Genomic DNA, 23,251 nt, shown 5'->3' on the forward strand with positions numbered 1-23,251 from the left:
GACCAAACCATGCCTAAGAGGAAAACTACATTCAAATTCCTCAACTGTATTGCTAGCAGAGATGATTTCCTTGACACAGTTAGGAATAATTGGAAGAACACAACTGAGGATAGACCTATGTACAGTGTGTGGAGAAATCTGAAACAGCTCCAGCCTTTCATGAGAAAATTAACAAGCAGAACCACTGAAAGTATCAGGCAGATCCACAACCACAGAAATAATCTATTACAAGCTCAGACTGATTTAGTTAATGACAGATTTAATGAGGAGATATTGGATAGAATCAAAAATATCTCTGCTGAGCTTATTCAGGCAACAGAGTTGGAAGAACAGGTGCTTAGGCAAAGGGCTAAAATAGACTGGTTGCTCCTTGGGGATGGCAACAATAGGTACTTCCATGCAACAGTGAAGAGCAAGAATAAAGCAACAGGTATCTATAGTTTGGAGGACCCTAATGGGACAGAATTGCAATGGCACGAACAAATTGAAAGAGAGGTGCTTAGATTCTATACAGATTTGATAGGAAAAAATACAACCCACTTGAGACACATTGATGTGGAGGTAATGAGAGCTGGTGCCCAACTCAGTCACACACACCAAAATGATCTTATCTTACCTGTTGCGGAAAAGGAGATTATGGATGATTTAAAGAGCATTGGAGATACTAAAGCCCCTGGAATTGATGGATATAGTTCCAAATTTTTTAAAGAAACTTGGGGGATCATAGGCAGGGATGTGAAGGCTGCAGTGTATGATTTTTTTGAACATGGAAGACTATACAAGGCTGTTAACTGTGCAATAGTTACCCTGATTCCCAAAGTCCCAAATGCTAACAAGATGAAGGATATGAGGCCTATTGCCTGCTGCACAGTTCTGTACAAAATCATATCCAAAATTCTCACCAATAGACTAAGTAAAGTGATCAGCACAGTTGTTGACTATAGTCAATCAGCTTTTGTTCCAGGTAAAGTTATCCAAGACAATATCATCATTGCCCATGAGCTGCTGAGAGGATACACTAGAAAACATATCTCCCCCAGGTGTGCCATACAGATGGATCTGTAGAAAGCCTATGATACCCTTGAATGGAGGGCTTTGAAAGATATTATGAAAGAGATGAGCTTCCCCACAAAGTTCATCAAGTGGGTAATGACTTGCATTACTAGTGTCTCTTATAAATACTCAATTAATGGGCAACACAGTAAATACCTGGCTGCTAAGAGAGGGCTTAGACAGGGTGATCCAATATCACCCTTGCTCTTTGTTCTTGTCATGGAATATATGCATAGGTGCATGAGGAAGCTCCAAACCAGGCCTGATTTTAAGTTTCATCCAAAATGTGCCAAGCTTTGCCTAACCAATATTTGTTTTGCAGATGACTTAATCCTCTTTGCTAGAGGGGATAAAAATTCTGTTGCAGCTATGATGGAGAGTTTCCAGAAGTTCTCTGAGTCAACAGGCCTTAAAGCCAACCCTGCAAAATGTAAAGTATACACTGGTGGACTTGATGATAATGGGAAACAGGAGCTGATGCAAATCACTGGGTTCCAGAGTGGAGAGCTACCTTTCAAATATCTTGGAGTGCCCTTGTCTTGCAAAAAGCTTAGCATTCACCAATGCCTCCCTCTAATTGACAGGATAGTGGGCAAAATTAAACATTGGACAGCGAAAATCCTGAGCTATGCGGGGAGAAAACAGCTGATTAGAAGTGTTCTTTTTGCAGTAACTTCATACTGGATGCAAGTTTTTCCCCTCCCGAAGAGTGTCTTGAAGCACATTGAATCTATCTGTCGGAGCTACCTTTGGAGTAACACAGAGGAGATTACTCGCCATGCTCCAATTGCTTGAGACAATGTGTGTAATCCTATAAGAGCAGGGGGCCTAAGCATCACATCTCTGCAGGAATGGAATATAGCAACCATTGGGAAACTGTTGTGGAATCTACAATCTAAGGAGGATAAGCTATGGGTTAGATGGGTAAACACCTACTTTCTCAAAGACATAGAAGTCATGGATTGGCAGCCAAACTCTACAGCATCTTGGCTACTTAGATCTATTGTGAATACTAGAGATGATGTGAGCCACTTGAGCTATTGGCAAGAGGTGATACATACTGGAAAATACAAAACAACAAAAATGTATGAATGTTTGAGAGGCTTTAAGGATACCAAGATTTGGAGGCATATACTCACGCGGAATCTGGCACGACCTCGGGCTACCTTCATAATTTGGCTGGTGTTCTCAGGCAGGTTGAATACCAAAGATAGGTTGCTAAAACTTGGAACTGAAACTGACCGAAGATGTGTTTTTTGTGGTGATTATGAAAGCTTGGAGCACCTCTTCTTCAGCTGCCAAAGTACAGGCCCAATATGGAAGAATATTCTTGACTGGATTGGTTATGATAGGCAACCGGGAACCTGGTCGGAGGAAAGCAAATGGCTTCTGCAGGAACTAAGGAAGAAGGGATGGCGCAGGCACCTCTTAAAATTGGTCGTGACTGAAACCGTCTACACTACTTGGATCACAAGGAATGCAGTGTGTTTTGGTAATGAGACACGAATGGATATGGAGCAGGATATTAAACATATGATAGTTCATAGAGGAAGCTTACATAGAATAGTTAACACCCATATTGACAAAGAGAATATGCTTATAGGGTAGTTTATTTGATAGATGGTTGTTTATGATTACCTGGATCCTCTTGGGATCGGTTTGTAATACCTGTTTTTGGTCTAATAAAGTATTTTCTTATTCCAAAAAATTTCAATTTTTTTCCATGTCAACTATGCCACATCATCCACCGCTAGAGAAAACTAACAGCGAAGACGATAAATGGTGACGTCTAATTTTGCAGGGACCATTACTTTAAAAAAAAAATTACAGGGACTAAAAGTTCAAGGTCGCGTTTTTATAATGACTAAAAACGTATTTAACCAAAAAATTTAATATAACTTTTAATAAAATATATTTTTATTTTTTAAAAATTTTATTTCAAACTTGTTTTAGGTTTTCAAATCCGTTGGGCCAGTTATGACGGTTGACCGTATTGTGTAAGAATAGTATTGCTTTAGAATTTATTAGATAGATGAGATTTTTACTAATGTTTTTACAGTTGGAATAAAAGGGCATGTGAGTCACTTAAGTATATGTTTTAATTTCAACCACTATCACATAAAAATCTCTTTTTCACTTGATATGACCGAATATCAAGTAATAATATAATCTTTATTCAAATTTTTCACTTGATATATAACCGTAAATGAAGTAATAATATCAAATCTTTATTCAAATTTAAATGATTCCTCTTTTTTCTCTATTTAAAAAACAAAACAAAACAAAAACATTATTTATAAATTCAGATTTAAGAGACCAGATTCGGTTCCATTCCACGAAACACCACTCTTCTCTTTTTGTTCTTTCAATCCAAATTCCGAACGCATCCTACAACAGTTAATCTGAAATCCACGCCGTATTTTCCACAACTCACCAAAATCCTCACGCTCAGACAAGGTAAATTCCTCTCAATCATCGCTTGATTTTATATTATTATTTCATTTTTTACGGTTCAATTTTTCTGTTCTAGATTCATGTTTAATTTTTGTTATTAACTTAGCCTCTCTTAAACCCTAAGGTTTGTTTTTCTTTTTAATGATTTTTTGTATAAGAAAACGGAGTTAATATTTAATAATCATAGTTATGTTCTTTTCATAAATAATAGTTTTATTCTCTTTTATTTGACCTGTTTTTGTTCTAAGTTTCATTTAGTTTTAGGCCTTTAGGTTGGTGGAATGTTTTTTTGTTTGTCTGCCGAATGTTATTGTCAACGGTGTAACAAGTTTTGTTTGTCTGAGGAATGTCTTTTGTTTTGTCTTTTGTTGTTCGAGCTGTAGGTATTTCACCATTTTGGGTTTTTGGTGGATTTTTATGTTTATTAGTATTTAGGTTCCAGTTGTGTTTTAGCGAATCACCGGGAAGCGCCTTTTGTTCTTGAAATGAATATTGAATGTTCTTTGATTTGTAGCTGCTTATTGCAACCATCAGTTTTGGTGGATGCAAGAACTTTGTTTTCCAATATGCAAACGAGAACGTGATTTTGGTTTATTCACAGTTGATGTTTTGTTTGTGCAGTGAAAAAATGGATTCCTTTGATCATTTAAACGGTAGTAATAATACCTTTGATCAAATGATGGAAGATGGAGCTACTTATTCTCAGGCTGAACCACAAAAACCAGTATGGTGCGAGAGAAAACAAGCTGTAGTACAAGAAGAAATAAGGAGAATGAATCAATTACCTGCAAAAAGTACCTATGTTGCGCATCGACTAAAGGTTCTTAATAAAATTCTGCAACTCATGTCAGTTCAGGTTAGCATTCACTCTTTGGTTGTTTCTGTCAATATATCTTTGTATTACTTACTAGAGTTTTAAAATAATGACTTTCATTCTAAAAGTGATTAATTGTATTACTGTTACCTTGTATATCAGAGAACTGTGTCTCAAGAGAAGGAGTTGGAGTTGCTTTTTGCTGGTCTGGCTTTGTGAAGGAATTATAAAATGCAGGGGATTTAGCGGAAGCGCACTTCCAATAGTCTATTTTCCAGAATCTAGATAGTATATTTCGACATATTTGAGCATATAGGATGTGGATTGAGAAACTACCTATGTATATTAAAAGAAGATTCGGGTTAAAGTTATTAGTACTTCTTTCATATCTATATGTATCTGGTCTTTGTGAAAGAAAAAAATTTAGTCCTTGTATTTTAAGTTTGGACCCTGTAAAATCAGAAGCTATCACTTTTGGTCCTTGATGGCTATTGTCATTTCAGTAGAATGATGGTTTGGTGAAATTCTGGGTCAATGCAGAAGCTCATATTTTTAGTTTTAGTTTTTTTCCTGGCAAACATGCATTGGAATTCTGTTTTATGGTTGCTATAGTTTTGAAATATGGATCTAATCACAGGCCAGATTTGTTGAATTTGGAGTCGACATCAATTTACTTGATTCAAGATTTATCTGAAAGATGAATTAATTGTTTGAATACATTATTCATACTTGAGACATGTCTAGGAAAACTAAATCAATTAAACCATGCTTCAAGCATAACTGATAGAAAATGTATATAAGAATAAGTTGAATTTTTTACGATTTAACAAACAAGTGGCTTCAACCACCATGAAAATAGTACTACCTCCATAAACTACCAAAGAGCACCAAAATCTCTGTCCATTCTCCATGTCTGACCATCGCCATAACAACCCTATTTTATTGTTCCTTTCCAATTTTAATTTCTGTTGTCCCCTTATTTATACTCAAAGGTGAAACCATCGTTTCCGTTTCTCTCTCCATCAACCCTTGTAGCAAGATAATAAAACATGTATTTGTGGCTATCCGCCCAAAGTTGATCGGAGAATCTCGTGGAGATCTACACATTTTCTGCTTAGTGCATCAAGTTGGACTTGCATTTGCTTATGTTTGGCTAACAGCGTGCTTTGAGTGTCAAATGCCCGTGTTCCCCTTCTTCTAACACCCATATATGTCAATTGTTTATCTAAGTCCCTGCGTAAAATATTATACATATGCCAAATCATCAAGGTTTGTGATGAACATCTTTTTATCATAAGCTTGTAACTTTCACATGCATTGTAGAGAATGCATTGTAGAGAGATTGAGCTCCTCCTTGTTCGAAACTTGCGATGTCAACCATTTTGTCAATTTGTTTGCTCACGAAATAAAATATGTCTAAACATTTTCCTTCTAGCTCTGTCAAAGTCTTGATGACACCACTTGGTAAAACTTATAATCAGTCTTTAACTCTACATGTTAAAGTCAACGAGAAAACTTGAGCCTTTTTTGGCTTTCAGTTACACTGGTTGAGTTGCAATACAAACATGTCTCCTTTAACATGGTCAAATGCTCATAAGGGTTTATTGGTGCTTGTTTGTCGAACTGAGTGTCTCTCAAACTTCAAGCACAAAATTTTTAATGTCTAAAGAGCGTGTATTCGTTGGTTGAAACTTGAAACCCATGAGCAACCTTCTCTTCAAATAATCCTTATCAAAAGTCTCCTAAATTACGTCTAAACGAGCTTAATAGAGGTGATCCAAATGAGAACCGTGTTCTGACGCCTTTGTTGTTTAGCTAATTGAGCGGACTTTCAGATTGATTAGATGGTACGTTCTATTTTTGGATTAAGTTGAAAATCCTTTGAACCAACAGGGTATATAAAATGCAATTACTATAAACAAAAAATGAATAAAATGCAACTAAAATCACCTAGTATTTTCTTGTTGAAATAATCAACAATCCATGACAAACACCATTTTGTTGAATGTTTAAAAGATACTTTACAATAGTAGTATAAATTTTGTCAATGAAATTAGAATAAGTAAATTTAACTATCTCCACATTGATTGTTGTTTTATGATTAAAACTAAAGAAATCAAACTTGCATATAGAAAAGAAAATGACATAATGTGTAGCGTAATTGGATGGTTTTGTAAACTAAGATAAAAATTGCATAAAATAATTAACGTGTAAAAAATCTAATAAGCAAGACGATTATGCCATGTTAGATCTATGGTTTTATGATTGGCATGAATTTTGCTAAAACATGGTTCTTAGTTGATGTTGAACAAGATGTCATGACATCTTGACCAACTGGTACAACATAGTCTACTGTTACTATTTTTTACAGATGTTCTGACTGATGTTGTGAGATGTTAGACCAGAAGATCATGACAGTACAATTTGGTTTAAATCCTTGAAAATTTGATTGAAAAATATGATATTCTGAAAGATTCTAATACTCATACAGGCGCAGCCAACCAAAGATATTTTAGGAACAGTGCAAGTTTGATTTAGTTTCATAAAAAGGATCTTTGAGACTTTTTAGGAAACTTTGAAGATTTGTTCCTATTTTTGTGTGAAAATCTTGCAGCTGATTAAAAAGTCGAAGATTGGATTTGATTCAAGAGTCCAAGCTCATACTGCAAGAGTCTATAATTAATTACTTGCTAAACTAAAAGAGCAAGTATACATAAAAAGAAATTGTGGGTGCAAAATAAGGGTTTATGGTTTTGGGAGTCTTTTAGAGTTTTTGTGTTTTTAACTGTATGTCACTCATGTATCTTTTAATACATTGAGGTGGACTGATTGTTCTCACTCATGAGCTTTTAAGCAAAGAGTTAAGTATTGTTCATTGTTCTCACTCATGAGCTTTTGAGCAAAGAGTTAGTATTGTTCTTAGTTGAAATTTTTAAGCAAAATTAAGCATTGTTTATTGGAAGTGTAATCTTCTGTTATTGTCACTAGTCTATCACTGTTTTTATCACTGAGGTGACTGGCAGTCAGAGGGGGTATCATATCTAGAAGGTTTTAGGTAGAAGTTGCACAAGATAGTGATTAGGCGATAAGTTGTAAATTGGGATTGTTTAGGCTTTAAACTAATACTATTATAGTGAATTTCCTTCCCAGCTTGGCAGCCCCTAAAGTAGGTGATGTTGCACTGATCTGAGTTAACAATTGATTGTGTTCTTTTACCTTATGCAATTTAATCATGCATAGCTTCTATTTTAGTAAAAGTGTTTTCTGTAAGCAAATGATGTCATAACATTTGTATTACAAGTGTCATAATTTCAATTAGCATCAGAGCAGAGACCCTATTCTGTTTATTAAGGTGAGCTCTAGGATAATATTTTTCTGGTTCTATGAATTCTGAGGAATGGAGCCGAATCTGATCTCTAAAATCTGAATTTATATATAATGTTTTTGTTTTGTTTTTTAAATTGAGAAAAAAGAGGTATTTGAATAAACATTTGATTAGGAAAGGAAATTTGTTAGTTTCTAGATTCTAGGGATAGATTTATAGCTAACAATCACTTGTGTATCGAAGGTTAATGCTTCCATGTTTGAGTTTCGCGTGAGACATCGCTGAAACGAGAATACGGTTGTTCTCGCAACTTTGTGTTAGACATAACCTTGATTGTGATACATCTCGTAGGTGTTGTAGAAATGGACATTAATGTGAGAGATACGTGATGATTTTAACGAATATTGTAGGTTGAGTATAACTGATCGATAGATTTAAGTTTGTGATGAGTAGTGTATATTCATGTCTGATAAGTTATTCTGTCCGAAGAATGTATTTATTTTCCTGTATATACTTTTTACTTTCCGCACTTTACGTTTAATTCATTTAAACCCAAGCTAAAAAAACGAGGAAATCGTTGAATGACATTTTTTTCTTCACACTGTTCTCCGTGGACACGATAAATCCTGGAACACTTCCGATCTTTTACTTGCCGCTTTACTGCATCAACAAAACGGCGCCGTTGTCGAGGAATGATGTTTTGAGATTGAATTGCATCGAAATAGTTTCTTTGGTTTTGAGCTTTGTATATATTGTATATGTTCACTTGTATAATTTTTACTTGTATATGTTACATATTAGTATACGTTGTTTGGTGAATGTTGGCTAAACAAGCTGAAATTGGACCAGTTCTTAAATTCAAATCTTCACTTCTAAACTTGCATATCCAACATTCACATGTTTTTTCTTTTAGTGTATTTATAGTTGTGTTTGTTTTCCATACTTGTTATATATGTGTTTATGTTGTGTTCAAGTGTGCATATATGTGTTGTCATGTGTTCAAGTATTGTTGTAAATTTTCATAGTGTAATACGGTGGGAGAACTGACTTTAAAATGTGCGGATAGCAAGAGTCGCCACCGACTTTTATTTTATCCAATTGGAAAGGCAAAAAGAAGAGGAAAGACCTTTTTGAAAGAGATTAAGTCCGGGGGGTAGGTTATACAAAGGGAAGGTGTAAGCACCCTTTGTATCCATGGTTATCCATGGGCTCTTAATTGCTTAGCTCACTTTGATTTGTTTTGAATTGTTTAAGTGCGGTGTGTGTGTTTAGAAAAACAATTTGTAGAAGAACTTGACTTTGTAATGATTCATCATTCGAATATATACAAAGTACTTGTCTTGAAAAGAGTTTTTGAAAAGCGATGTGTGAAAAGCATTTGAAAGTTTGAATTGTTGTGAGCAATCAATTAGGAACTACCTACCCTAAGTTTGTAAGGTCTCTTGTTCTTTTCCTTTCGTTAAGGGAAAGAGACTATCCACACCATTAGTTAGTGGGAAGTCCTTTCATTGGATGTAAATGGTCATCGAAAAGCCATCGAATAGTCATAGGGATATCCATACCATAAAGAGGGTAGGAAGTCCTATGCATTGGATGTAAATAGTCATAAAAGGCAACAAGTAATGATACCTTAGCATTTGAAGGGACTATCATCATTTAATCGAGGGACGAGATCATTTATATCGTAGGCAACATCGAAGGAACCATGATCTTTAAATCGGAGGGACTATGATGATTTAAATCGGAGGCAAATTTTGCTAAGGTATCCCTACGCTCGAGGGAGTTGACTATTATTTGTCGAAAGGCAACATAAGAGAGGATTACCCTAAAGGTGAGTGTGTGAACAAAAGTGGTTGATTTATTTAATCCTGAAAATTAGGGTTATTCTAGTTTGATTTTATCTTGCCATACAATCCTATTATCATCTAACAGTTATATATGCAGAAAATAAAAGCAGAAAAAATAAAGTCCTACGCTATTACAAGGCTTCGAGGAGGGGGAACACATAACTAAAAACGGGGGAGTGCGAAAAGTAAAGTACGGAAATTAAAGTGAGAGAAAATAAATCTACACTATTACAAAAAATCTTTGCGACTTATACATCAATTTCTAGAATTTAAATAGTTTAAACAAAATAAACAAACATGCGACAATCATTGAGAATTTGAGAGGGAGAAGAAGGTCGGAAGAAGAAATTGGGGTTAGTAAAAGATTTAGGTTAGTGATTAATTAAAACCTGATTACTAAATTATTAAATTAATCTAATTCTAAGCTAGTTATTAAAATTAAACTAAATCTAAATCTAATTAAATTCCAAAAACAATCCTAATTATTAAGACAAAAATCTAATTAAAGCCTAAAAAGTTAATTAAATTGATATTGAAAAATTAAATCAAATTAAATTAAGATTTACTATTTTTATAATTTTTTATCATATTAAATAGAAAAAGTGAACCCTAATTCTAAATTAAACCAAAATTATTTAAATAAGAAAGAAAATTTAGTTAAATAAAATTAAAGGAAAAATCAAATGGGTTCGTTACAATTAATCCTAAGGTTAATAGTTAATTGATTAATTAATGAATTAATTAAAGATTAAATGATTTGTTAATTAAATAAAGAAATAAGGAGAAAAGAAGAAGAAATTTTAAAAAAAAAAAAAACAAAGAAAAACAAGGTTGAAGGGCGCTGGGATCGAACCCAGCCCCTCATGGTTATAGACCTCTTCCCTCTGTCACTTGCGCTATGTTTTCAACTTGTTAAACGACCAATCAAAATAGAATAAATATGAAACTGGAATTTAATGAAGCAAGTCAAACGTGGGGTCCAGAAATTCAGGCGAGAGCCAATGGGAAACGGAGAGAGAAAGCCTGGTGTTGTTGACAAGCCAATGAAAGCTCTACACGCGCGATCAACTGGTCCATGTTCCACATCATCGTCTCCTTCCTTTGCCCCTGCGCATTTACGTGCAGAATCAACCACGACTTTACCTGCAGATTTTGCTTCGATTCCCCATGGCCAATCCTGCAATTTTGGAACCTGCAAAAACGACCTGAACAAAGAAACCTAAACTTCTAGATTACATAAAGCGGTCATGGCGAATCCAATGGTGCGATTATTTTGAGTTATAGTGGCCTGCATCGTGAAACCCGAAGCAAGCTTCTTCCTTGCCCTAACAATGGCGTTTTGCATTCTATACCTCTAAGCTTCAAACCAAAGGTTCAGGCCTCCTCTAAACATCACAAGGAACTCAAATATGCCATTAGATTTCATTAAAACGTGATAAAATATTGAAAACGAAAAACAAACATACATGAATATGAAAAACGAAACACACACATTTATGGCTGTATAAATCGTGTCTCATGGCCCATACCTGTTCTTTGACACCTTAAGAAGAGGATGGAATGAATGTTTGGCCTTGGAAATCTTTGAAACAAAAAATTCACACTTTCACTTGTTCTTGCAAATTTCACCAACTATGTGAACCCTATTCTCCTCCCCTTTTCGTCCTCTCTATGCTGAATGATTTGAGGTTATATAGAGGAATGAATTTAGATTAAAAGTTTTGAAGAAAGAATGGATTGATTAGTGAGAAAAATTTGATTGGAAATTTCTTCAAATCTTTCTATTTTGGCTTAATTCTCTTTCCAATCATGCCTTTCACGAAATTGGATCCATATTTGGCCTTTTGGATGATTGGAGTTGATTGAAAATCAAATCTTTGATTTAAAACTAATTATTTCATATTTTACATGATTTATTAGTATTTAAATGAATTAAAATTCAAATAAATAAAATAAATATTATAAAAATAAGATAATTAGTTTAGGAGTCATTATAAAGCCCATAGACATGTTTGAGATTCCTATCTTAGGCCCATTGATCCAAAAAAAATTATTTGCTCATATTGACTTTTGTGCATTTCTCCAAAATTGCCCAACTTTAGCAAATCGTAACTCTCTCAATTTTTATCACATGAAAATGATCTTGTACTTTCTGGAAAGACCAAGATGTCTTATACAGTCCACTTTGGAACATTTTTGCATTTGGAGCTTTTATCCTGATGATATTGGTCCTGACAAAAAATAGCTTTTTGTTGACTTTCAAAAGGATCTGTAATGTTTGAACTCATATCTTCCAAATGAAGCTTTTTTGGCCAAGCCTTTAGTGAGACAAAGTTGTAGAGAATTGAATTTCCCTCAATATGAGCTTTGGTTGGGAAATTTTTGAAAAGCATGTGAAAGTTATGGCTGGTCAAAGTTCAGTTGACTTTTAGTTCAAAAACCCTAATTTAGAAACTTTGAGTTTTGTTGATATATGAAATTTTCTTGTTGAATCATGATCAACCCTTGATCAAATGATGAATGTCACTTCAAATGAAGGATGTTGACCAAAAATATTGACTTTTGATTGTATGTTAACCACAATTGACTTTTAGGTCAAACTAGTCGACTGTTGACTTTTTAAGCATTTGAAACAATGCTAAACAATGCAATTTTGAAAATATTGACTTTTTAGGTCGACTGTTGACTTTTTAGGTCAAAATATTGACTTTTTAATGATAAACTATAATTAATGAATTTTGAAACAATGCAAAATAGATTACTTAATGCTAAGCCCATTCACGTGGATTTTTTAATGATAAACTATACCACATTTTTTAAATGTGCCTAATATGACATTTTTAAATTTGAAACAATGTATTATTTCAATCGAATTGCAATGGACTCCAACCCTCTGCTAGGGTTTGTGAGTTCGTCTGAAAAGGTAATAGGTAATACTATTCCGGAAAGTTTGAAAAAGAGTACGGCGGAGATTGATCTGTTAGAACAAGATTTGTTCTGATCAATTATCTTAGTTTTGATGATAACAATAATATGAATTTTGCTTAAGATAATATGGTACTCTAATCCAATGCAATTTCCCTTTCAGGAAATATATAAAGAGTACGCATAATTCAGCGCTCAGAAGCTTTGTCTCAAAGGGTTCAGCATGCAACATCAGAACATGGTCTGGCAAGACATCAGAAGATGGTCAAAGCAGAATCAGAACATGGGTCTATGGAAGCATCAGAAGAACAAGAGAACAGAAGCACTGAAGTTCTGATGGTATCACGCTCAGAAGCACTTCAAGGTCAGAAGATCAGAAGATGCTATGCACCAAGCTGTTTGACTCTGATGATATTCAAACGTTGTATTCACAAACATCAGATCAGAAGAAAGTACAAGTGGCAAGCTACGCTGACTGACAAAAGGAACGTTAAAAGCTACTAAAGGCTACGTCAGTAGACACAGCGTGAACAAGGCTCGAGGTAGTTGACAAAAGCGTATAACATTAAATGCGATGCTGTACGGAACACGCAAAGCATTAAATGCATTCAACGGTCATCTTCTCCAACGCCTATAAATATGAAGTTCTGATGAGAAGCAAGGTTAACGATCCTGCACCAAAACAACTCATATCAAACTTGCTGAAACGCTGTTCAAATCTAAACTCAGAATCTTCATCTTCATCAAAGCTCACTACATTGCTGTTGTAATATATTAGTGAGATTAAGCTTAAACGATTAAGAGAAATATCACAGTTGTGATTATAGCTTTCAAGAAGCATTTGTAATACTCTTAGATTGATTACATTAAGTTGTAAGGAACTAGAGTGATCGTGTGGATCAGAATACTCTAGGAAGTCTTAGAAGTGATCTAAGCAGGTTGTAACTAGAGTGATCGTGTGGATCAGTAGACTCTAGAAAAGTCTTAGAGGGTATCTAAGCAGTTGTTCCTGGAGTGATCAGTGTGTGATCAGTAGACTCTGGAAGACTTAGTTGCTGACTAAGTGGAGAACCATTGTAATCCGTGCGATTAGTGGATTAAATCCTCAGTTGAGGTAAATCATCTCTGCGGGGGTGGGCTGGAGTAGTTTAGTTAACAACGAACCAGGATAAAAATAACTGTGCAATTTATTTTTATCTGTCAAGTTTTTAAAGCTACACTTATTCAAACCCCCCTTTCTAAGTGTTTTTCTATCCTTCAATTGGCATCAGAGCGCCGGTTCTAAGGTGCAAGCACTTAACCGTGTTTAGAAAAGATTCAGGAAGAGAAAAACGCTTCAGTAAAAGATGGTTGATGAAAGTGAAAAGTCTACACCTGCATCTACATCTGGCTCTGCTGAGCAATACAACGGTAACAATGGTTATACTAGACCGCCGGTATTTGATGGTGAAAACTTTGAATACTGGAAAGATAAACTGGAAAGTTACTTTCTGGGTCTAGATGGTGATCTATGGGATCTTCTGATGGATGGTTACAAACATCCAGTAAATGCCAGAGGCGTAAAGCTGACAAGGCAAGAAATGAATGATGATCAGAAGAAGCTTTTCAGGAATCATCATAAATGCAGAACTGTTTTGCTGAATGCTATCTCTCATGCTGAGTATGAGAAGATATCTAACAGGGAAACGGCCTATGACATATATGAGTCCTTGAAAATGACTCATGAAGGAAACGCTCAAGTCAAGGAGACTAAAGCTCTAGCTTTAATCCAGAAGTATGAAGCCTTCAAGATGGAGGATGATGAAGACATTGAAAAGATGTTTTCAAGATTTCAACTCTTACTGCTGGATTGAGAGTTCTTGACAAGGGATACACCAAGGCTGATCATGTAAAGAAAATCATCAGAAGCTTACCCAGAAGATGGGGTCCTATGGTGACTGCATTCAAGATTGCAAAGAATCTGAATGAAGTTTCTCTGGAAGAGCTTATCAGTGCCTTGAGAAGTCATGAAATAGAGCTGGACGCAAATGAGCCTCAAAAGAAAGGTAAGTCTATTGCATTAAAATCAAATATCAAGAAATGCACTAACGCTTTTCAGGCTAGAGAATAAGATCCTGAAGAATCAGAATCTGAAGAAGAAGATGAACTGTCTTTGATCTCCAGAAGGCTAAATCAACTCTGGAAGACCAAGCAAAGGAAGTTCAGAGGCTTCAGGAGTTCAAAGAAATTTGAACGTGGAGAATCTTCTAATGACAGAAGATTTGACAAGAAGAAGGTCATGTGCTATGAATGCAATGAGCCTGGACACTACAAGAATGAATGTCCAAATCTTCAGAAGGAAAATCCCAAGAAGAAGTTTCATAAGAAGAAAGGTCTTATGGCAACCTGGGATGAGTCAGAAGATGATTCAGACTCTGAAGATGAGCAGGCCAACTGTGCGCTGATGGCGACAGAAGATGACGGATCAGAATCTACATCAGAATCAGATTCTGAAGAGGTATTTTCTGAACTTTCTAGAGATGAGTTAGTTTCCGGTCTAACTGAACTTCTGGAACTCAAGTCTCAGATCAGTATCAAATACAGAAAGCTGAAAAAGCTATTTGAATTTGAAACAAAGAAGCTTGAGTTGGAAAATTCTGAATTAAAAGAAAAACTTTTAAAATTATCCAATAATGATGGATCTCCTTCTGATTCAGAAAAATCCACTCCCAGTCTAAACCATATTCTGAAAGAATATGATTTAAGTTTCAGGAAGTTCTTATCTAGAAGTATTGGCAGAAGTCAGCTAGCTTCTATGATATATGCTGTGTCTGGAAACAAAAGAGTTGGCATTGGTTTTGAGGGTGAAACCCCATACAAACTTGAACCTGTTGATGAAATGAAAATCACATACAAGCCATTGTATGATCAGTTCAAGTATGGCCACTCCCATGATATTAGGCACACTTCACATGCTCAAAGTTTTCACATAACACACACCAAAAAGCATGTGACACAACCTAGGAAATATCATGAAACTCACATTAAGAATTATCATGCTGTTCCTCCTATTGCTTACAATGTTAAACCCAAGTTCAATCAGAACTTGAGAAAATCTAACAAGAAAGGACCCAAGAAAATGTGGGTACCTAAGGATAAGATTATTCCTATTGCAGATATCCTTGACTGCAAAAAGGACAAAGCACAACATGTCATGGTACCTGGACTCTGGATGCTCACGACACATGACAGGAAGAAGGTCTATGTTCCAAGACCTGGTGCTTAAGTCTGGAGGAGAATTCAAGTTTGGAGGAGATCAGAAGGGCAAGATAATTGGCTCTGGAACTATAAAGTCTGGTAACTCTCCTTCCATTTCTAATGTACTTCTTGTAGAAGGATTAACACATAACCTCTTATCTATCAGTCAATTGAGTGACAATGGTTATGATATAATCTTTAATCAAGAGTCTTGCAAGGCTGTAAATCAGAAGGATGGCTCAATCCTATTTACAGGCAAAAGGAAGAACAACATTTATAAGACAGATCTGCAAGATCTTATGAGTCAGAAGGTGACTTGTCTTATGTCTGTTTCTGAAGAGCAGTGGGTCTGGCACAGAAGATTAGGTCATGCTAGTTTGAGAAAGATTTCTCAGATTAACAAACTGAATCTGGTCAGAGGACTCCCTAATCTGAAATTCAAATCAGATGCTCTTTGTGAAGCATGTCAGAAGGGCAAGTTCTCCAAACCTGCATTCAAGTCCAAGAATGTTGTTTCTACCTCAAGGCCATTAGAACTCTTGCACATTGATCTGTTTGGCCCAGTCAAAACAGCATCTGTCAGAGGGAAGAAATATGGATTAGTCATCGTAGATGATTATAGCCGCTGGACATGGGTGAAATTCTTGAAACACAAGGATGAGACTCATTCAGTGTTCTTTGATTTCTGCATTCAGATTCAATCTGAAAAAGAGTGTAAAATCATAAAGGTTAGAAGTGATCATGGTGGTGAATTTGAGAACAGATCCTTTGAAGAATTCTTCAAAGAAAATGGTATTGCCCATGATTTCTCTTGTCCTAGAACTCCACAGCAAAATGGGGTTGTAGAACGAAAGAATAGGACTCTGCAAGAAATGGCCAGAACCATGATCAATGAAACCAATATGGCTAAGCATTTCTGGGCAGAAGCAATAAACACTGCATGCTATATTCAGAATAGAATCTCTATCAGACCTATTCTAAATAAGACTCCTTATGAATTGTGGAAGAATAGAAAGCCCAACATTTCATATTTCCATCCTTTTGGATGTGTATGCTTTATTCTGAACACTAAAGATCATCTTGGTAAGTTTGATTCCAAAGCTCAAAAATGTTTCCTTCTTGGATATTCTGAACGCTCAAAAGGCTACAGAGTATACAATACTGAAACATTGATTGTAGAAGAATCAATCAATATCAGGTTTGATGATAAGCTTGGTTCTGAAAAACCAAAGCAGTTTGATAATTTTGCAGATTGTGATATTGATATATCAGAAGTTGTTGAGCCAAGAAGCAACGCATCAGAAGCAGAGCTTCTCAGAAGCAAAGAATCGGAAGATCAAGTATCAGCTTCTCTGGAGAATCTAAGCATTTCTGAAGAACCATCTGTCAGAAGATCATCCAGACTCATCTCTGGTCATTCAGAAGATGTCATTCTTGGAAAGAAGGATGATCCAATCAGAACAAGAGCATTCCTTAAGAACAATGCAGACTGTCAATTAGGTCTTGTATCTTTGATCGAGCCAACTTCTGTTGATCATGCTCTAGAAGATCCAGACTGGATAATTGCTATGCAAGAAGAACTTAATCAGTTTACAAGGAATGATGTTTGGGATCTTGTTCCTAGACCAGATGGATTCAATATAATCGGCACAAAATGGGTCTTCAGAAACAAGCTCAGTGAGAAAGGTGAAGTGGTAAGGAACAAAGCCAGACTGGTGGCTCAGGGTTATAGTCAGCAAGAAGGGATTGACTATACAGAAACCTTTGCACCAGTGGCCAGGTTAGAATCTATTCGTCTATTAATTTCATTTGCCACTCAACATAACATCACTCTCTATCAAATGGATGTTAAGAGTGCCTTCTTAAATGGTTATATAGATGAAGAAGTTTATGTCCATCAACCTCCTGGTTTTGAAGACTCTATGTCTCCTAATCATGTTTTTAAATTTAAGAAATCGTTATATGGATTGAAACAGGCTCCCAGAGCTTGGTATGAACGCTTAAGTTCTTTCCTTCTGGATAATGGTTTCACTAGAGGAAAAGTGGACACTACTCTCTTTTGTAAAACCTTTAAAAGGGATATTTTAATTTGTCAAATATATGTAGATGATATTATTTTTGGAACATCTAATGCTACACTTGGAAAGGAGTTTGCTGAGTCTATGCAGGCTGAGTTTGAAATGAGCATGATGGGAGAACTCAAGTATTTCCTTGGAATACAAATAAATCAAACATCAGAAGGAACATATGTTCACCAAACCAAGTATGTGAAGGAACTTCTGAAGAAGTTTAATCTTCTAGACTGCAAAGAAGCCAAAACTCCTATGCATCCAACATGCATCCTAGGTAAGGATGAGGTAAGTAAGAAGGTAGATCAGAAGTTATACAGAGGTATGATTGGATCTCTTCTATATCTGACTGCTTCTAGACCTGACATTCTGTTCAGTGTTTGTTTGTGTGCTAGATTCCAATCAGATCCTAGAGAATCTCATTTAACTGCTGTTAAGAGAATTCTAAGGTATCTGAAAGGTACTACTAATGTTGGTTTAGTTTACAGAAAATCTAAAGAATACAACTTAGTAGGATTCTGCGATGCTGATTATGCTGGAGACAGAATTGAAAGAAAAAGTACTTCAGGAAGTTGCCAATTTCTTGGAAGACATTTGATCTCCTGGTACAGCAAGAAGCAAGCAACTATTGCTCTATCAACAACAGAAGCAGAATATGTCGCTGCTGCTGGTTGTAGTACACAGATGCTCTGGATGAAGAGTCAGTTAGAAGATTATCAGATATTTGAGAGTAACATTCCTATATTCTGTGATAATACTTCTGCTATATGTTTATCTAAGAATCCTATTCTTCATTCAAAAGCTAAACATATTGAGATTAAACATCATTTCATAAGGGACTATGTTCAGAAGGGTGTTATATCTTTAAACTTTGTTGATACAGACCATCAATGGGCTGATATCTTTACAAAACCCCTGGCTGAAGATAGGTTTAAGTTCATTCTGAAGAACATCAGTATGGATTTATGCCCAGAATGAGAAGATGAGAAGTTCTTACGTATGAGTATCTTCTGAAGTGAATGTGAATTTTTTTTTAATCAGAAGTTCTGATTGAAATCTTTTAGAAATTATGATTCTGTTATTACTAACGTTTCATTGTCTAAGTTGATTCAGAACCTCTTTTAAAGCAAAACAGCTGTAACGTTTTATCTCGGGATGGTAAACCTGTCGTTACTATTCATGGATAAACGTGCGTGCAGTTGAAGGGACGCCGACCATAGGTAACTGTGCTAGTCACTTCATGTGTCTTTATTATCTCTCCTCATGTCACGTAACATTAAATGCTATTCAACTTTCGTTTCATTTTTTTAATACTCTTCAAACGTTTCTCTTTCCCTATCTCTTTGCATTCCTCATCAAGTTTTTTCTCTCTCTCTCTCTTCCGTTTTCGTCTCTTGCTCAAACAAGTTTTTTCTTTCTTTTAAAAAAAAAAATTCTAGCTCAAACCTAGCGTTCACCCTAAGCCTGTTGAAGATCTATGACTCAAAGGCGACAGATCTCTGCATATCTCGGGATGGCTCTCCTAATACCTCTCAAGTCAGACCTCTTCTTTGATGTTGTTATCAACTTTCACCCAAAGACAGAAGACTTTCTTGAGTTATGGGAGGAGGTTAAGAATGATATTCTTAACTTCTATGTTGAGGGAAAGCCCCGTTTGCAACATTAGCTCTCTGTCTGTGAACTGTCCCTCTCTTCCTCTTTGGTCACTTGGATCTCTCCTACAGTGGAGGTTCTAGTCTGGAAGACAAGAGTCCACAGGGATTCTTGATGGGTTGACACAGAGCGTGTCCTGCTAGGGTGCTGTTTTTAATTTTTGTAGTCATTTCCTCTTGGGATGACTTTTTATGTATTTGCTAGGAATGTTTCTCATCTTGTTAAACATAGGAACCTTTTGTAATATCTTTTGATTATCAATGAAAAGTTTCTTTGCTTTTACATTCCAGTGTTTTTATTTGTCATTTTATGCATCTGAATCGTTTTAAAATATGCTTTTTGATGATATGACAAAAAGGGGGAGAAGATAAATGATAAATGATTTGATTAATCTATCAGTTGCTGGGTAAAGCTCCCACACATTTACTAACAAGAACTGCAAGTTCTATATGGTTTAAGTGTTTTGCAGGTATAAAGAAGTGAAAAGAATCTTCAAAGCAAACACAAGAAGCAAAACCATGGAAACTGAAGCAAGCCGAGTGCTGTCAAGCTTCAGAGATCAGAAGCAAGAAAGAAGAATGAATCAGAAGCACTGATAATAGAATTTGATCCATTTTTTGTCTATTTGTTCTGACAAAATTCTATTTGCTCTGATACATTATTTTAGCCTATATGGCTCTGATACATATAATGTGTTCGAATATACATTTTATGTTCTGACTCGTTCATGCTGACTTTTGTCGTTTAGTTTTTGTTCTGTAACATTTTCAGGATGTAGAGATGCTCAGATGATGCTCTGGTACATTCAACAATGTTCTGATACAAATCTAGCATGAAGTGATGTTGGTAGAAATTCAAAGCTCTGAAGCTATCCGAGGGAAGCAGAAATCAGAAGCTGCGAATGTTCTAAAGATCCAGAAAACTCAAGTTCTGAAGCTGTCCTAAATGGAAGCAGAAATCAGAAGCTGTGAATGTTCAGAAGATCAAAGAAATTCAAGTTCTGAAGCTGTCCTGAATGGAAGCAGAAATCAGAAGCTGTGAATGTTCAGAAGATCAAAGAAATTCAAGTTCTGAAGCTGTCCTAGATGGAAGCAGGAATCAGAAGCTGTGAGTGTTCTAGGGATCTAAGGAAATTCTAGTTCTGAAGCTGTCCAATGGAAGCAGAAGTCAGAAGCTAGGAATTCTCTAAAGACAGAAGCTTATATGATCGTCTCTACCGAAATAATCAGGGAAGTCTTTTATTAAAGTTCTTCGAGTATTTATTTCAGGGGGAGATTATTTATCTCAGGGGGAGATTGTTAATCTCAGGGGGAGACATATTCATATGCTTATGCTATAGCTGTGTAATTTGTCTTTTGCCATCTATTCTTTCTGATCGCAAATTCATATCATTTATATATGTTTTTGTCATCATCAAAAAGGGGGAGATTGTTAGAACAAGATTTGTTCTGATCAATTATCTTAGTTTTGATGATAACAATAATATGAATTTTGCTTAAGATAATATGGTACTCTAATCCAATGCAATTTCCCTTTCAGGAAATATATAAAGAGTACGCATAATTCAGCGCTCAGAAGCTTTGTCTCAAAGGGTTCAGCATGCAACATCAGAACATGGTCTGGCAAGACATCAGAAGATGGTCAAAGCAGAATCAGAACATGGGTCTATGGAAGCATCAGAAGAACAAGAGAACAGAAGCACTGAAGTTCTGATGGTATCACGCTCAGAAGCACTTCAAGGTCAGAAGATCAGAAGATGCTATGCACCAAGCTGTTTGACTCTGATGATATTCAAACGTTGTATTCACAAACATCAGATCAGAAGAAAGTACAAGTGGCAAGCTACGCTGACTGACAAAAGGAACGTTAAAAGCTACTAAAGGCTACGTCAGTAGACACAGCGTGAACAAGGCTCGAGGTAGTTGACAAAAGCGTATAACATTAAATGCGATGCTGTACGGAACACGCAAAGCATTAAATGCATTCAACGGTCATCTTCTCCAACGCCTATAAATATGAAGTTCTGATGAGAAGCAAGGTTAACGATCCTGCACCAAAACAACTCATATCAAACTTGCTGAAACGCTGTTCAAATCTAAACTCAGAATCTTCATCTTCATCAAAGCTCACTACATTGCTGTTGTAATATATTAGTGAGATTAAGCTTAAACGATTAAGAGAAATATCACAGTTGTGATTATAGCTTTCAAGAAGCATTTGTAATACTCTTAGATTGATTACATTAAGTTGTAAGGAACTAGAGTGATCGTGTGGATCAGAATACTCTAGGAAGTCTTAGAAGTGATCTAAGCAGGTTGTAACTAGAGTGATCGTGTGGATCAGTAGACTCTAGAAAAGTCTTAGAGGGTATCTAAGCAGTTGTTCCTGGAGTGATCAGTGTGTGATCAGTAGACTCTGGAAGACTTAGTTGCTGACTAAGTGGAGAACCATTGTAATCCGTGCGATTAGTGGATTAAATCCTCAGTTGAGGTAAATCATCTCTGCGGGGGTGGACTGGAGTAGTTTAGTTAACAACGAACCAGGATAAAAATAACTGTGCAATTTATTTTTATCTGTCAAGTTTTTAAAGCTACACTTATTCAAACCCCCCTTTCTAAGTGTTTTTCTATCCTTCATGATCAACATGAACGAAGCACCAAAAAAGTCAAGGAAGGAGTGGGTCATTTGGTTGAAAAAGGTATCTCTTTCAGGGATATCATGGCTGGAGAAAGTGGGAATGCAATGGAGGATGAAACTGACGTTGATCAGGAAGGTCTAGGAATTAATGAAGATGATTATGGGGATATCAGAGTTGAGGAGGAACTGATAGGTGGTTATGAATGCCCTAACTTCATATTCTCGGAGAAGGAGGAGCAGAGAATACAAAGACCATGGAAGAGAGGTGTGATTGTCAAGTTGTTAGGGAAGAAGATTGGCTACAAGGCTCTCGAGAACAGACTGAACCAGATGTGGGTACGCAAAGGAATTATTAGTATCATTGATCTGAACAATGATTACTATCTTGAGGCGTTCTCACATGAGGATGATAAAAAGGCGGCAATGTTGAACGGACCGTGGTTCATATATGATCACTATCTGACGGTTAAAGAATGGAGGCCGAATTTCCAACCTGAAATTGAATCCATTAGTGAAGTGGCGGTGTGGGTTAGAATTGCGGGGCTTCCAATCGAGTACTATGATACTAGGGTATTAACATGCTTTGGTAATTGTATTGGCAGGACGATGAAGGTTGATAAAACCACCACGAAACAGGAACGGGGCAAATATGCCCGGATCTGTGTTACGGTGAATCTGGCGAAACCGCTTCTAGCTATGTTAAGAATACAAGGAAGTAGTTACAAGATTGAATATGAAGGGCTACATTTACTTTGTCTTGTCTGTGGTCGCTACAGACATTATAAAGAAGGTTGTCCCTTCAATAGCAAAGGGAAGAATCTATTGGGTGAAAGCAGCACTTATGGAGAGCAACATGCAGGCAATGCAGGTAAAGGGGATGGAAGTAGGCAAAGAGACACTGAGGTGGAGAATGGCCCTTGGAAAATTGTTCAGAAGCAACGGAAGGGAAAGAAGACGGCAGATGGTCGGAAAAACACGACTCCGGTGAGCTTCAGTGGAAAATTCAATGCAGGGGGATCCCGTTTTCTAATTTTAGAAAATGAGGATACTGAAGTTAATGCTGAGAATAATGTTAATTATGACCAAAATAATCCCATTATGGAAAAAGATGGGAACATAATGATTGTTCCTGATTATCCCATTATGGATACCGCTCCAAATACAAAAGCAATGAATGGAAATAATGATGGTGCGGATGTGGTGACTACGAGGGAAAATTATAAAGATGATTTACTTG

General features: G+C 36.1%; 2 protein-coding genes across 2 annotated transcripts; both read left to right on the forward strand.

Annotated features, from left to right (window-relative positions):
* Window positions 1–2,010: 2,010 nt before the first annotated feature.
* LOC131641418 (uncharacterized) lies at window positions 2,011–2,661 on the forward strand. The gene has a single exon (XM_058911718.1). It carries the CDS (start codon window positions 2,011–2,013, stop codon window positions 2,659–2,661), a length of 651 nt encoding a protein of 216 aa, XP_058767701.1.
* Window positions 2,662–3,349: 688 nt separating this feature from the next.
* LOC131641415 (uncharacterized) lies at window positions 3,350–4,845 on the forward strand. The gene is made up of 3 exons (XM_058911714.1): window positions 3,350–3,510; window positions 4,129–4,363; window positions 4,484–4,845. The coding sequence occupies exons 2-3, from the start codon at window positions 4,136–4,138 to the stop codon at window positions 4,538–4,540; spliced, it is 285 nt and encodes a 94-aa protein (XP_058767697.1). The 5' UTR covers window positions 3,350–3,510; window positions 4,129–4,135; the 3' UTR covers window positions 4,541–4,845.
* Window positions 4,846–23,251: the final 18,406 nt, after the last annotated feature.

This window comes from Vicia villosa, unplaced genomic scaffold (assembly GCF_029867415.1).
Source record: "Vicia villosa cultivar HV-30 ecotype Madison, WI unplaced genomic scaffold, Vvil1.0 ctg.003724F_1_1, whole genome shotgun sequence".
Lineage (NCBI taxonomy): Eukaryota > Viridiplantae > Streptophyta > Magnoliopsida > Fabales > Fabaceae > Vicia > Vicia villosa.

What these genes read in the sequence shown, in the direction of transcription:
- LOC131641415 (XM_058911714.1), top strand. Translation starts at nt 4,136, where the DNA reads ATGGATTCCTTTGATCATTTAAACGGTAGTAATAATACCTTTGATCAA. An exon ending in TGCAACTCATGTCAGTTCAG is followed by an intron (nt 4,364 to 4,483) that starts GTTAGCATTCAC and finishes CTTGTATATCAG; the next exon opens with AGAACTGTGTCTCAAGAGAA.
- LOC131641418 (XM_058911718.1), top strand. Translation starts at nt 2,011, where the DNA reads ATGGATTGGCAGCCAAACTCTACAGCATCTTGGCTACTTAGATCTATT.